We start from the raw sequence: 13,835 nt of genomic DNA on the forward strand, positions 1-13,835 counted from the left end.
AGATGCTGGTCGGACACTAGTCCTAGTGGTGGGGAATTTGGGGCCAATGGTGAGATATCAGGTCTGCATGCGACTTAGGGACTGAGTATATCCATCCGCCACCAGCATGGACGTGACTACCTGGTATCTGCTGGTGTTTTAACATCGGTGAACTTGAGTAGACAAATAAACAAACGAACAAGCATGCTAAAATTGCGCGAATTAGGCCACATGACATCAACTTGACAATGCTAGTCTTAATGTATTATGGGGTGTCTCGCAATGATGAATCACGGATTTTGCTGATTGGGGGCAGGGAAATTCTTCAACCTTAATATGTGGGTGACTATGAGAACAAAACTTCTCACATAACAGTCATGTAACAATTCCCTACGTACAGGTTTCCAGATCCTCACTCGGAATATTTGTACGCCGTAATATCTCGGGACCCGATGGCTCTCATTATAACTAGTCTAGGGCTTTTCATTCTGTTGCTTCACCCCCTCATGACCGCCTGCTGGATGCTTGACAGTAGTTATGGAAACGGGGTATACCAATTCACATACAATAAACTAGGAGCTGGAGAGGAAATGATTCCAAATATCACCCAATACAAAATCGACAACGACGTGGCACCGACGCCTGCTAAGAATGCAAGCAGATTTCCAAAGAACCTGACACACCGGAGATGCTTCGCTGGCAATAATAGCATGGATCTCGAGGACCTCAACCGTGCCAAGAGGGGTTTGATGAACTGGTGCGAGCGGTATAGCCCAATGACGAAGTCAATTGTTATCTCTGTTTTCGAGAATGCGACGGTATATGCGGGCTTCCCAAACTTGGCCCAACAAAGTTTGCAATCCTCACGGCCGGCATACTGTTCAGCCTTGGACATTGAGTATGTCTGGAATTACATGAATGCAAAGTGCGGACCGACCGACAGTGCATCCACGTACACCTGGCTTCTCGAGAAATATTACGGGCGGGCGAGAAGGGGAAATAATATTTGGATCTAGACTGGAATTCAGAGGTATGCATTGTGCAGTGCCAATGAGCCCATGCCGGCTTTCGACGTAATCGACAGTCAGTTCTGTGCGCCGTTGGGTAGGAGCCTGGCTCATCATTCATTCGATAGATCATAAGCTACCGAAAGGGCCAAACGGCTATTATTTCTTTAAAAACGTTTAATTTAATTTTTAATTGTAACTTCAATCCCCCCCCCCTCCATGTTGCCATGCTCCTCCTAGGAGCAGCGGGTGTCCTCATGTGGCTTTGCCATCAGTCAAACGACCGCAAATACGCACAGAGGGTGATTGGATGATCTTGCTAGCCGTGTGCTATTGTGCTTGCCCATAGATGGCATTGTAAGCCGGTGTTATGTTCATCGTAGAGCTGATATCATAGACGAACTTGGATCGATCACGGCTCTCACTACTGCTTGGTGTCGCAGTCCTATATAGCCGCAATGCCAAATAGAGAGACAGATTCGATCTCCATGGCACACCCATAATTTCTGAGAAGACCTGCTGGTTTAGTGCCTCGCCATGCCTTGCTCGGTTATTGCTCAATTGCCACCTTTCGAGCGCATGCCCAGTCATCCCCTGGGCGCGGCACAAGTCTGTCCGTCCACGGCTCAATAATCAGCCACAACGACAGGCAATCACCAACACAGTCTCCAACAGCTCGAGGAACTTCAAGCCCTGTGTCTCATAATCCCATATCATCATCGCTGGCCTCTCCATCACCCCGTCGCTGCTCTTCTTCCTCTCGCCTCATGGCCTCAGCACTTGCCCCGATCGTCCTCACGCCCTCCACCACGCCCGTAACAAATCCCCTGCTCTCGGCCAATTCCATGGCCCCCACGCCCCTCAAGCTCATCACTCCATCAACACCACTCTCTAGCTGCGCCGTACTGCTTCTCATCTTGGCCGCCCGAACCTCCTGCAGATCCCTCAACAACGACCGCACCTCCGACGCTGAAGCAATATCATCAACTGCCTGGGCAAGCAGCATCTCTGCCAACTCAAACCAGTGATAGGGCAAAGCCCCAGAGGGTGCGTCGGCCGTACAAGACGGTAGAAACGGCGGGGAGAGAATAGTCTCCTCGCCGGAGAAGGAGTTTATGCGTGTAGCGTTTCCCATAAAATCAGCGCGTGAGCGCGGCGGAGGCGGCGGAGCCCATCCTTTGGTGTCGACTTTGGTTTCGTGGTGGATGACGTCGCGAAGAGAGTCGGGATGCATCCATGGCGGCGGCACGATGTTGGCGCGGCGTTGTTTTTTAAGCAGCAGCGCGAGCCAGAGTGGGAGATTGCTTCTTCTTGGTGGACGCAGCTGAGGCGTTTGGCCCTGAGTTTCTGCATTAGTTCGTAACCGTGGAACAATATTGAAAATTGGCTCGCCAGGGTCGATGCGCCGGCGCATGCGACCCGCGATGGCGACGCGACGGCGAAGCTGGACATACTGCGAGGAGATGGATGCTCTCTAATCGCTGTCTCGGAACAACAGTCACGAGCTCCATTTCACATAGAAAGGCTACCTCTGAGGGAACCAGTCCCGGGGGCAGACGCAAGGCCATGGTTGACGGGACTGCCACCGTCAGGCGTGTGCGGTCGCGTAGAGTGATGCGAGAATTCTGGAGTTCACATGTGCAGATTGATCGATGATTAGACTCCACTATGACCACCTTGGCAATGCTCCTCTCAACTCCACTCTCCTCCGACTCCCCGTCCCGACGGGCGTGTATTCAGGATCCTCTTATTACGGAAGCACCAGACCGCCGCCAGCCTTATTCCAGCCTGCACGCAACCGTTGGATTCCAGAATACGCTTCAGTTGCACGATCCAGCCATGCCCAAAAAAAAAACAAATTACCAATGACGTGACTCACTCTGACTTCATGTGCCCCGGCCTTGAACGAATACGGCAAAGGGTGTGCATTTGCATTGCCTGAACATCCTGAGCATCCCAGCATCGGAGTCGGGAGACATCTTGGAGCTATAAGAGTGTAGGAAGCTCTGTGACAGGCTTAGCCACGAACAGGCGTTACACACGGAAGGCTGCAATGGAGATTATCCACCGGCCCAGTTTCTTGGGATTCGGGACGCACCGAGAAAACTGGAAACAAACCCATCTGGGAAGCTCCGCAATGCAGTCTTACTAGCCACAGAAACGTAATTTAAATATTCGTCAAAACACGGTACAATTCTCAGGGGCTGTCCATGGCAATAAGTCGTGTGACCGGTTTGGGGAATTCACAAGGCAGCATCAGCTCCCAGGTTGCGGAAACAATCATCAGGTCTTCTTAGGATCAATACGATTATGGGGAAGTGCTTCCAGCAATAAATAATGCTCATCTGAATCAATAACACTTTGAACCATTCTCCGTCTTTTGATCCTTCTAAAGCTCCCGATGAATCCGGGGCCAGCCCAATAGGGAGCCTGTTTTCCTCCCCCCCAAAATAAAACATACGTCGGTGTCTATAACGACGAGACGAAAGTCACGTCACGCTTGCGAGAGAGGATAACTGAAAAAGTAGAGAGTAGTGGCCCGCATTTAGGGACACAGAGGCAAAATCCCCATCATACCATAAGTGTATCCAATATGCTGCCGCCCTCGTCGCCCTCGCGCTGATTAGCTTCATCGAGCCCAGACCCACGGGCTTGTTGCGCAAGAAATTGTAAAACATTTCGAAGCTCCTTGCGAAATCCTTCGACGCCGTTGTATTCAGGGTCAATTTCCTCTAAAATTCTTTGGCCGCTTTGCAGGTGCGCTTGTGCAGCCTCCTGATCTCCATTTATTGTCTCGAAGATTACAAAGAACATACAGCATATGACTGCTTCACGGAGGTCTATATATCCTGTCGTCGCCTGTCTAGCTTCTTGTAGTGCAATCCCATAGCAAGATAAGGCCTCTCCGTAGTGGTCCCTTCCGGCGACCTTTCCAACGCGTGCCAGAGTATGGCCCTTGGAAAATAGGAGGGCATGGACTGCCATGTTGGCATGGCGAATAGCGGGGTTGTCATGAGCGAGTCTAGGAAGATTCCAGGTCCAGAATGTGTTGTCAAGAGATAAAAGGCTACCTGGGACAATGGAACAGTTCGCTGTAGGCTGTGGTGGGCAACTCAGACATCCGTAGGAGCTGACTTGGGAATCGATTGATTCTGGAGGGGAGAGATCCTCAGGGTGTCGAAATTGATAGCCGGAATCATACATAGTGAGATCTATCTCTTCGGGGGATGATGTGCCGTCAATTTCGGGACTCTGCGGCGTTACAAATGCCGGCTTGACGGACGACTTGGATTGATTGAGGATAGGCTCGTAGCCACCACAAAACCCAGCCCATTTAATACAATTTTTGCAAGCCGGCTTTGTTTCATCGCATTTCACATGTCGTCTCCTGTTGTGTTTATCAGTATATGTACTAGCGGGTAGGTATACGAGTACGCCATTCTTACTTGCCTACAGTGCACGTTAGTCTTTAGCAGTTTTACTAATGATAGAATGCCGAATAAAGAGAGACAAAATTGTTACACATTAATGCAAACGCTCAAGACTTACAAGTGACACATCCAGTGCGTACTTTAGCGAACTTGGCACGCGTCGCGCGCTTTCGCTTGGTGATGGGAAAGCTCGTCATCAAGGTTTCTTTATTTGTACTTCTAGCAAAGGGCAGTGGTTAGAAAATATGGTTTTAGGACAGAATGATGAACTTTTTCCGGGAAGCAGCGTTTGGCTCACTGGTCGAGTTGTTGCTTATCTGATACTGGAGAATCGTCAGGCATCCCGATAGACGATCAGAGCCGGTACCGAATAATCAATGGGGAATACGAGTATAAATCAACACGAGAAGCCAAGAAAGGAGAAAAAATTCGACGGGCGTACTTGCTCCGAGGAGAATTACAGAGTAGGCATAATGCTAAAAACTGAGGGCATGGAGTAGACGCCATGCCGAGACGTCTTTTTTTTAAACCTTTCCAGCGCAAGTTGCCACGCAACAGATGAAACCCGATTCCCGTCACATCTTAGGCAATTGGGCCAGGATACGCAGAATCTCGGGGGCTGAGCCAGCCACGAGAAAACCATTGTAACCTTACAGTCGGGACACTTTCAGATGGGGGTGGGCTGATTGAGTTTGTACATCACTTACTCAGGCAGGGGAAGAGGAGGGCCACCATTCCATAATGGACGCGATGGGGCAGGTTCACCGATGAGAACTAGTGTCTCTATGCACCGTCTGTACATGCCATTGGCGGTTCGAGGCTAAAGAGATAGGCATGGGATGAATCTTCGGCGACCAAAGGAAGAAGCTATTGGCCACGAGTGGCAGTGACCAGCAACAGGACCGCCACGTCTTGGGCCACTCATGGTAGTTGGGCGATGTCTCTCGTCTCCCTGCCCACCCCCCTGGGATATGCAGGACTCTCATATCAGCCCTATAGGGTGGATCCTCCCACAGGAGATATGGGGAAGTGGTGGAAAGCCAGAGGACAGCCAGCATCAAGTGGGTGCTGACAGGTTGTCATACTGTCCTGTCAACATGAGGCCTGGATTCGACCTGGGCGGAATATTGCCCCAGGTTTTCATATAGCGATTGAGCCAGGCCGCACCCAAGTTCAATGTCTCTGTCGGTCTCTGTCCTGTTGGATGGCTCATGCCACTAATAATGGGGGCGGCTCGATCTGATAGGTCTCCCAAAAGGAAGGATATGACCCTGGTGACAGGGCGTTGATATGTGCCGACGGGGTCCAATTTGAGCCGCGCCGGCGAGCTGACGACTCTCTGACGATAAGTATCGATACAGGTAGCGATCAGTGTTTTCCAACGATTCCAGCCTGCATGATGCAGGGAATTGTTGAGTAAGATGACGACAGAATCTCGACTTTGCATTCAAGCAGTTACAGACAGCACACACAGCTCGCACCATTGCGGCCTGTCAGCAGCCTATATGCATTATCTTCTTGCCTGAATAACTTGTCCCAGATTCGGTCAAGCAAACCCATGAAGTCGTAAACCGTACGCCGTAAGAAACACTGGGCAAGGACTTCAAAGCCGCAGCCGTTTGAATTGGGGTTAATTTGCCCGTGCATCTTGCTGTTCCAGCTATTGAAACTTTGACAACATTGAAACGGCACTGAGGCTTCCAGGGTCTAGAGCAACCTGAGGTTCAGCGGGGCAACAGGCTAGAGCCGACCTGGGGTTAGCGACCGTGGTCCTGAAGCCTGTATGTGCACATGTGGTAACATTGACACCTGTCAATACTTACCATTGCCTTGGGTCCGGTAGGTAGGTAGATAGGTACTTTGGTCAACCGGTAATGGGCGGTTCTCGATCTAAACTTGCGCTGATCCGGCTCACAGTAGTGTGTGCGTGTACTCCGTGACCTCGATGCAGATGCCGACGTTTAGCCTATGAGTTCCTGAAAGGTGCAGAGAAGTGGGTCTCGAGCCAACAGTCCAGGACTCATCTTGGGTAATCTATTCCAGTCGAGCAACGGCAAACGCCTCCCACCGCCTCCATCATGCCTCGGGAAGTCGGCTGCTCAACCATGCGTCGCCACCGGTGCCGTAGTCATACCACTAGCACCACGTTTTGGCACCCATCACACTCTCATCTAGCAGTTACCTGCAACCCATCGGCAACAGCATGGTCATCTCAGAGTCACCAGAGACAGGCCTTGACCAACTACACCGTCCAGACTATCAGTGCCAGTGCCAACGCCAGCAATTGGAGGTGGGCGGCGTGCCAACTCCTGGGGTTAAGGTCCACGTGGACTGGTGTAATTGCAGCATTCATTGTCAAAGCTCGCTGTAGTTGGAAAATTGTCGACTGAAAAAGCCACGCGGCCCAGGCCATTCACAAGCAATGTCAGACCAGCATAAGCCGCCACTGGGTATGCCCACTGCAATTGACAACTCCTCCTGGCTTGAGAGGTGCCCTATAAACCGTTCAATTCGTACCACGCATGGAGGCTCACCTACAGCAATCCCGCCAACTCTCCGCCATACGCTTTACATGGATCATCCTTTCGTCGTCGTAGTTTGAAGCAACGACATGTTCGGCACCCGGAAATCAAAAAGGTGGATCTCTGATGCCGAGCCTTAATTTCGGACCTAGTCAACCGAACCTTCACACCAACCGGGAAAATTAGAACAAACTTTTTGTTCCGGAGTACGAGACACACCCTCCGGAAGGCTGGCAGACTTGACAAGCCATCCCCAAGAATAGACTCGAATCCGGCTCTCGGGCATTCAGAAACTGCCCGGACTAAGGTGGAGCGGCATCTCCCGGCTTGACCCTCGCTCACAAAACCTGAAGACACGGGTTTATCCACTTTCACCACCGGCTTCATGGTCGCATTCAAGACACAAGAAAACAAAACGTTGCAGGGGATATCTACGGCCATCTGTGAAACCAAAGTGAGGCTAATTCGCATGGTGGCTTGATGCTACATCTGTCCGACCACGGTGACATTGTCGGCAGGGCACAGTGAACCGAACCGATGCGGCCGAGTTGGTGCAGGCCTGTCGCATTCATCGAGTTGCTTCTAGATGTAACATACATAAGAATCCCGACTTTTCCAACACGCATATCCGAGGCACGAGAACACTCCCATTTGCGTATTTTTCTGCGACATGTTTCAATGCATGTGCATGCATGCTGTGAAACTTACGGAGTATATATGACTGTATACAGCAGTTTGCGCAGATTGCTGAGCGCTAACTACAGGCTGACGAGCATCGGACCGCTATTCCGCCTCTCGTGATCTCCCCCGTTCATGAATCCAGGCCGAAGTATGCAAGCAATGGCATGGAGTTTCTGTGTGTGAAGGCCCGGACGGGTTTCTCGTGCAAGTATATTGTTACTTCGCAGGGTCTCTGACTTTACGACCCCCACTTCACTCGTTCAGCCATATTTTGAGCATGAGGCGTCGAACAGTCTCGAGGTGGGTTGGCACGTAAGCATAAAGTGGAAAATGCTGCTTCCGTCAAGTAATTTCCAAGGCGAGATTGAAGGCCCGCATCAGCAAGCCTGTATTCAAGAGTCTCTCGACCCGATGCTTCTCGGTGACCGCTCTCAAAGATAACACGAGTTTTAAGTATTGTCGCAAAGTTGTTTTACAAAACTACTTGGCGAACGATATCGCCAGCACATCAATCCAACCTGTAATTCTTACCTCAGAGGGCCTAGAGACTAAACATGTCATATCTGACGCTCTAAACGATGAAACCCCTGCCTTTGGAATTAAAATATATGAGCACGACTTTGCGCTCCCTTGTGTTATCACTCGCAAGGCTTCTCACTCTTTATAAATTGTTGCAGGACTTGGCCTTGAGGAGTTTACGTTTATAATCTTTAATTGGTGATCCAAATCCTATCACGTTCTGGCTTGGGGTGTGAAGATGGGATCAGAGCGCTGTGGTGGCTAGATTTTTGTCTATGGCAAGTCCCTGCATGAGCTGATGTTTTTAGCCCGGTTATTCGATATCTTCTGTGGCAATCATGGCCACGATTCGTTTTCTCAACCCTTATTCCATCCTTTTCTCGTGTGTTGTGTTACTGCGCCTCCTCAATGATGACTTGGAACTTGCATGGCGTGCCTGGTGTGGGTTTCTTCGGTAGGCAACAACATCCACAAGGCACATCTCAAGCCGGCGGGCCAAATCCAGGTTCAAGGGAAAATCGGGGGCAATCGGCCCGCGACACATTCTCGTGGCTTGTTTGATTCTCGGCAGAAGTAATCCCGCGAGGTGCGGGTTGTAGTTTGTGGTGGGTAAAGTTTGCCGGCGAGAGCTTACAAGTCACGCACCGAGTCGGATGCACTGCCTTGGACAAGAATAACCAGAGGCATCCATTAACGGCTTAGGGCCTCCGCCCAGCTCCGCCCAGCGCCGGCGTCGGGGTAGTGACTTCCGCGTTCACATGCTTGGTGCTCCTTCCTCCTTTGATGCGCCCCCAAGCCAGATGCCCTCCCTGCTTGTCCGTGTCTTGCAGGCAGTTTTCTTTTCTCTTTTCTTTTCCTTCTCCAGTTGTTGATAACTGGCTACCTAGGTCAATAGTTGTTGCGCTTCAGACTTCCTCAACCGCAGCAAGATTCTTGGCCCCGCAACTCCAGCCAACCGCCATCTACGCCAGCGGCTCGTCCCAAAACCGTCTGGACTAGTCACGTTCCCAGATCTAACTTTGCAGCTGAGCACCCTACATTTGAATGGGCCATATTGTCACAACCCCGTCTCAGTGTTGATAACTGGCCAATCTATACGTCGCCGACTCGGCAGCTAGGCTGCTTCCATCGAGCCATGCCCATTGCTATACACATCGTTGTAGATATTCAATTCGCCTGCTCACGTCGCTACTAATTACCGAAGCACCGGACTCGACGAGTACTCTGTCGTGAAGCACTTTTGGAATGCAAATGGCGAGAATCTCTTTGCTTTGAGTTCAGACTTGTCTAAATGTGGAGGATACTTTGCGCCAGATACTGGTTTCAGCCGCCACCTTGTTTTAACGTCTTGTCGCCAGCTACTAGGAATGATTGATTTGCTATTACTTTCTATCCCACCGCCCTCTGGTGGTACTGGAGAGGTCTCAAGCCTCTACTGTTCGTGGCGCTGACACTCGAGGTCGAAAAGGGAAGCTTACGAAGAGGAGCTGAACGGAGCTTTCCGCAGGGCAACTTGGTACGATGAGCGAAAATAGCGAGTTGTAAACTGCCTGGCTCGTTCAGTCTGACCAGTCCAGCAGTATGGAATCAACAATATGGCAGCCATGTAACTGGTGTAATTCTGATGCTGCCATCGTATTCGTCCATTTTCTTCTTTTTGCGAACAAGATAGGCTGACGGCTGCATTGATTTAAATAACAATTTAATTAAGAAATTTGATAATAATGTAGAATTAGCTAAATACCTAAATATATCTAAAGTACAAATCCACTTAATATTGCTAATAACATGTGACCAGCTGTAGGTAAGTATTTGAATAATAATTTAATTTATAATAATATTTATATGTTTAAACTCATTTTTTATTTTTAATTTTTCTTTAGATTGTAAGGTAATATCTGTGGACATGCGTTTCACGACTATATGTTAAGCTTGTGGTACAAACCTCCAGTTTCTTGATTTGTTCAACAGTATATTCCCGATAAATTTTTATTTTCAGCTTAAGGGTGGATACTTGGATTTGAACCAAGAACTTACTGTGCCACATACAGTTGCTCTACCGATACTTTCTAAAGAACATCTTTCTGAAGAAGGAAGATTAAAAGTTTGAAAGAAATAATTCTTATAATTAAAAGAAAATAGAAACTCACTTATTTTCTTTTAAAACCCCTTATAAAAGGTAAATATTTAATTATAGGCACGAAGCTTATCTTAAGATATTTCTTAAATATACGTAGCATAATACTACGAATTTATAGGCTTTATCCGTAAGAATCTAGAGATTTTAAAGATTAAAGGAATATGCCGTCTTCAACCTATCCTTGGCGTCCCTATTGGTATCTTCTCATCGTACGTCAGCTTTTGGGACGCGAGATTCATGCGCTCTGTACCAACCGCCGTGACTGTATGGCTTCAAACTCAAATTGAACATAGAGGCGGGAACCAAATATATATTCCCTCTGCAGGCATTCTCCACACTGCTTCTCAGATCGACAAACTTGTCTCCCATTGACTTGTACCCACTTGAGCCTGAGAATACCAATACGAACTCTTTCAAACCACAGAGATGCCCATTCCCGGTGTTGATCTCCCACTGCGGCCGCCCGATGCCCCGGCAATTCCTAAACCAGATGAAATTCTGAAACATCCATCCCTTAGTGCACGCAAAAGGGAGCTTCAAATTGGTATCAAGGATATACCCTTTGTCGACATAGATCCTGGTGTCTTCAATACCGAGCTCGTGAAGTGGAAGCTGTATGCCAAGCCAAACCCAGAGCACCTGGAAAAACCCCCAGTTCTAGGTGGAGGAAACATCACAAAAGGGACATACTCTGGAACCCAGGCTGCATTGACTCATGCTTACAGTCGAATTGAGCGAAGGTGAGACTTGGTTGCTCAGAACTAGATGCAATCACGCGCGTTAATACGGTCTAGCTACGAATCCTACTTCGATGTCATGCAAATTGAATCGACGCTGCCCCGATACACAGATCTTTCGACAAAAAGGGACATTTTCCAATATTCGACCTACCCGAAGAACGCCGACGGTACTGTTGCACAGTATCCTCCCCACCTTCAGCACATTCCAAAGGATGATCAAGTCCCGTTGTTGAAGATTTTCAATGCTCTGGGTCTTGCAGAGACTGAAATTCTAATCAAGCAAGTCGTTCCCGATAGTTTTCTGGGAAGAACCGCTACATGGCTTCTTGATCTGGTAAATGGAAACGTTAGCGATGCAGCGAATCAAGGATCTAGTATCAAAGCCTTCGAAACATACAACAAGCTCCACCGCAAGTCTGGGACAGATATCGAGCAGGGAGCCAACTTGGGTCTCTTACCGGACTGGTATGGCGATCGCCGCTTTGCGGACCAGTCATTTACAGGGACTAACCCTACTACGATCGAGAAGATCCCCAAGGACTTGTTGAATGAGTTTATCGTGGAGGCAGAGCGAGGCGGATATGACGACTGGGCGAAAACCCTTGGTGCGGCCGACCCAAGCTCACTCTTCGTCCAAGACTGCCGCTATTTTCGAAATGCCTTTGGTGCTCAGCCTAATGAAGAGCTACACCACAAAGAGCCCTCATCAGATGACAGCTGGGCATGTGCGGCCGTGACGCTGTTTCAGCTGCATCCGAATGGTCAACTACACCCCGTCGCCATTGTCTGCGACTACAGGAGCGAAATGGCAAGCTCGATTGTCATTTTTAACCAAAGAAAACTCCCCTCGGACCCAACCGACCATCAGGAAAGCGACTGGCCGTGGCGATATGCCAAGACGTGTGCTCAAGTCTCCGACTGGATTCGTCACGAAATCGGCGTCCATTTGACCCGCGCGCACATGATTGAGGAATCACTGATTGTGGCTACACACCGCACCATTCCCATGGATCACATTGTGTATAAGCTACTCGAGCCGCACTGGTACAAGACGCTCTCCCTCAACGCCGCTGCTAGATCTACACTTGTGCCTCAAATCGTCAAGGACCTGGTGGGCCTGAAGCCCGACTACTTGTATCAGTTCATCCGGTATGAGTTTGAAAACTTTGACTTTGTGCAGAGCTACATTCCCAATGATTTGAAACGACGAGGGTTTCCCAACACGACACAGGGCCTGTCCGACAATAAGTACAAGAACTACGCCTATGCCAAGAACATGGTTTCCATGTGGTCCTGCATTCGTGAATACGTCATGACGATGCTCCTAACCTACTACAAGGATGACAAGATGGTGCAGCAAGATCAATACATCATGGACTGGTCCAAGGAGGTACAGACGGACGGGTTTATCAGGACTTTCCCAACCATTGGGACCCTGGACCAGCTGTGTGATGCCATCACCATGAGCATTCATATTGCAGCGCCGTTCCACACCGCAGTCAATTATCTCCAAAACTTTTACCAAGCCTTTGTTCTCGCCAAACCGCCCTGTCTGTGCAGCAAAATGCCTGAAAACATCAAAGATCTCAACAAGTATACTGAGAAAGACCTCGTCGACGCGCTCCCCATCGGTCGGCAAAGGCAATGGCTGCTGTCAGTTCAGATTCCCTGGCTGCTTAGCTTCAAGGTGCCTAGTGACCGTAGTCTTATCATGTTCGCGCAATCCCAATGGAGGGCGCATTATGGCAATGACAAAGCCGACGAAGAAATCAGAGCCATTAGTGAGCGGTTCTACAATGAGCTCAAGAAATTGGAAGTTGAGTTTCTTGCCACTAGCCAAGCTATGGATGGCGGAAGCATTCCTTATATGGTCATGGATCCAACCAATACCGCGGTGTCTATTTTGATCTAAGCATCCCAATTATTGAACTTTGAAACAATTCTTCTCTCTCTGTTGTTTCCTAGTCTTGTATGCGTAGGTGACTAGCTGGTTTTTAATATAATGGCGTTCGCTCAGATCACCTTGGTGTAAGTGTTGTGCCGACGACACCCAATTTCAGTAGCTTATTACTTTGTACCGAATTACACAACAGAACTACCGACCTGCTCAAGGGTTGTGGTTCGTTCGTCTTTATCTGTAAAGTGGGTGGCTATTCTCATTCTCAGAGCGGTATGCCCAAGTCCCAGCCCTGGACACGGTGAAAAAAACCCACGATGTCGGTAAACAAGGAATGATGAATCGAAATCAGTCCCATTTTTCAGAATAAACTCTCTGCCGAGGAGTGAGCACTGAGGAGTACTCTTGAGTTATTCAGATCAATTTCGCGTCAAGTCACCCAGTTTCAGTGTTGCGACCTAAGCGAGAGAGGTTTCCATCTTCCTGCAAGCGCCAATATAATCGACCCCGATCTTCATTCCAGTTGGTGTACCTTGGTTTCAATCGTTGACACTTGGTATTTAAAATGGGGGCCTTTGAGTCTCGAAAGTCGATGGTGTGCTGGAGGTTTCCAGCACAGAGACTGCTCAGGTTACATTCCAAAAGCTGGCGACACAAGTTCCAAGCTGTGAGTGCCTGTGATGGGTATCTCTCAGCGTTTACGTCTGCCAGCGTCTCAATCGTCTGTGCTTGCTGACAATCTCTTGCGAGGGATGCGTCAACCTCTTGATAGTTGTAAACCTGCGAGCCCAGGTCGGCGACTACACGATCCCGCAGCGCAAAAAAGAGCTAATACAGCTGGTTCGTCTGCCAATTCTTCCCAGATAGGCGAGTCAGGACGTCAATAACGAGCCCACCAAACGCCACAAAAGCAACAATC

At 49.2% G+C, this 13,835-nt stretch overlaps 4 protein-coding genes across 5 annotated transcripts; 2 read left to right on the forward strand and 2 right to left on the reverse strand.

Moving 5' to 3' along the window:
• Positions 1 to 1,032: 1,032 nt before the first annotated feature.
• Positions 1,033 to 2,636, reverse strand: GINS2_1 (DNA replication complex GINS protein PSF2). 2 transcript variants are annotated; one of them, XM_066116890.1, is made up of 2 exons: positions 2,441 to 2,636; positions 1,033 to 2,325 (listed from the first exon to the last, which is right to left on the reverse strand). In XM_066116890.1, exons 1-2 carry the CDS (start codon positions 2,552 to 2,554, stop codon positions 1,687 to 1,689), a joined length of 753 nt encoding a protein of 250 aa, XP_065978777.1. In that variant the 5' UTR covers positions 2,555 to 2,636; the 3' UTR covers positions 1,033 to 1,686. The 2 variants fall into 2 exon arrangements, with proteins under 2 accessions (XP_065978777.1, XP_065978778.1); XM_066116891.1 differs by having other exon boundaries at positions 1,033 to 2,593.
• Positions 2,637 to 3,298: 662 nt separating this feature from the next.
• On the reverse strand, positions 3,299 to 4,874 carry GINS2_2 (DNA replication complex GINS protein PSF2). Its single transcript, XM_066116892.1, has 3 exons — positions 4,716 to 4,874; positions 4,437 to 4,636; positions 3,299 to 4,374 (listed from the first exon to the last, which is right to left on the reverse strand). The coding sequence occupies exon 3, from the start codon at positions 4,188 to 4,190 to the stop codon at positions 3,558 to 3,560; it is 633 nt and encodes a 210-aa protein (XP_065978779.1). The 5' UTR covers positions 4,191 to 4,374; positions 4,437 to 4,636; positions 4,716 to 4,874; the 3' UTR covers positions 3,299 to 3,557.
• Positions 4,875 to 10,705: 5,831 nt separating this feature from the next.
• Positions 10,706 to 11,023, forward strand: J3458_001736 (uncharacterized protein; the record flags this gene model as incomplete). Its single annotated transcript, XM_007809403.2, has 1 exon — positions 10,706 to 11,023. The coding sequence occupies one exon, from the start codon at positions 10,706 to 10,708 to the stop codon at positions 11,021 to 11,023; it is 318 nt and encodes a 105-aa protein (XP_007807594.2).
• On the forward strand, positions 10,924 to 13,332 carry J3458_001737 (uncharacterized protein). The gene has a single exon (XM_066116893.1). The coding sequence runs from the start codon at positions 11,045 to 11,047 to the stop codon at positions 12,929 to 12,931; it is 1,887 nt and encodes a 628-aa protein (XP_065978780.1). The 5' UTR covers positions 10,924 to 11,044; the 3' UTR covers positions 12,932 to 13,332.
• The last annotated feature ends 503 nt before the right edge of the window (positions 13,333 to 13,835 follow it).

Source organism: Metarhizium acridum, assembly GCF_019434415.1.
Source record: "Metarhizium acridum strain ARSEF 324 chromosome Unknown scaffold_1, whole genome shotgun sequence".
In the NCBI taxonomy this organism is placed as follows: domain Eukaryota; kingdom Fungi; phylum Ascomycota; class Sordariomycetes; order Hypocreales; family Clavicipitaceae; genus Metarhizium; species Metarhizium acridum.

Excerpts from the sequence above, each read along its gene's own strand:
- GINS2_1 (XM_066116890.1), bottom strand. The coding sequence starts at position 2,554 with ATGGCCTTGCGTCTGCCCCCGGGACTGGTTCCCTCAGAGGTAGCCTTT. Across the intron at positions 2,326-2,440 it reads AGAGCATCCATCTCCTCGCA|GGCCAAACGCCTCAGCTGCG; the intron begins GTATGTCCAGCT and ends GCAGAAACTCAG.
- GINS2_2 (XM_066116892.1), bottom strand. The coding sequence starts at position 4,190 with ATGTATGATTCCGGCTATCAATTTCGACACCCTGAGGATCTCTCCCCT.
- J3458_001737 (XM_066116893.1), top strand. The coding sequence starts at position 11,045 with ATGCAATCACGCGCGTTAATACGGTCTAGCTACGAATCCTACTTCGAT.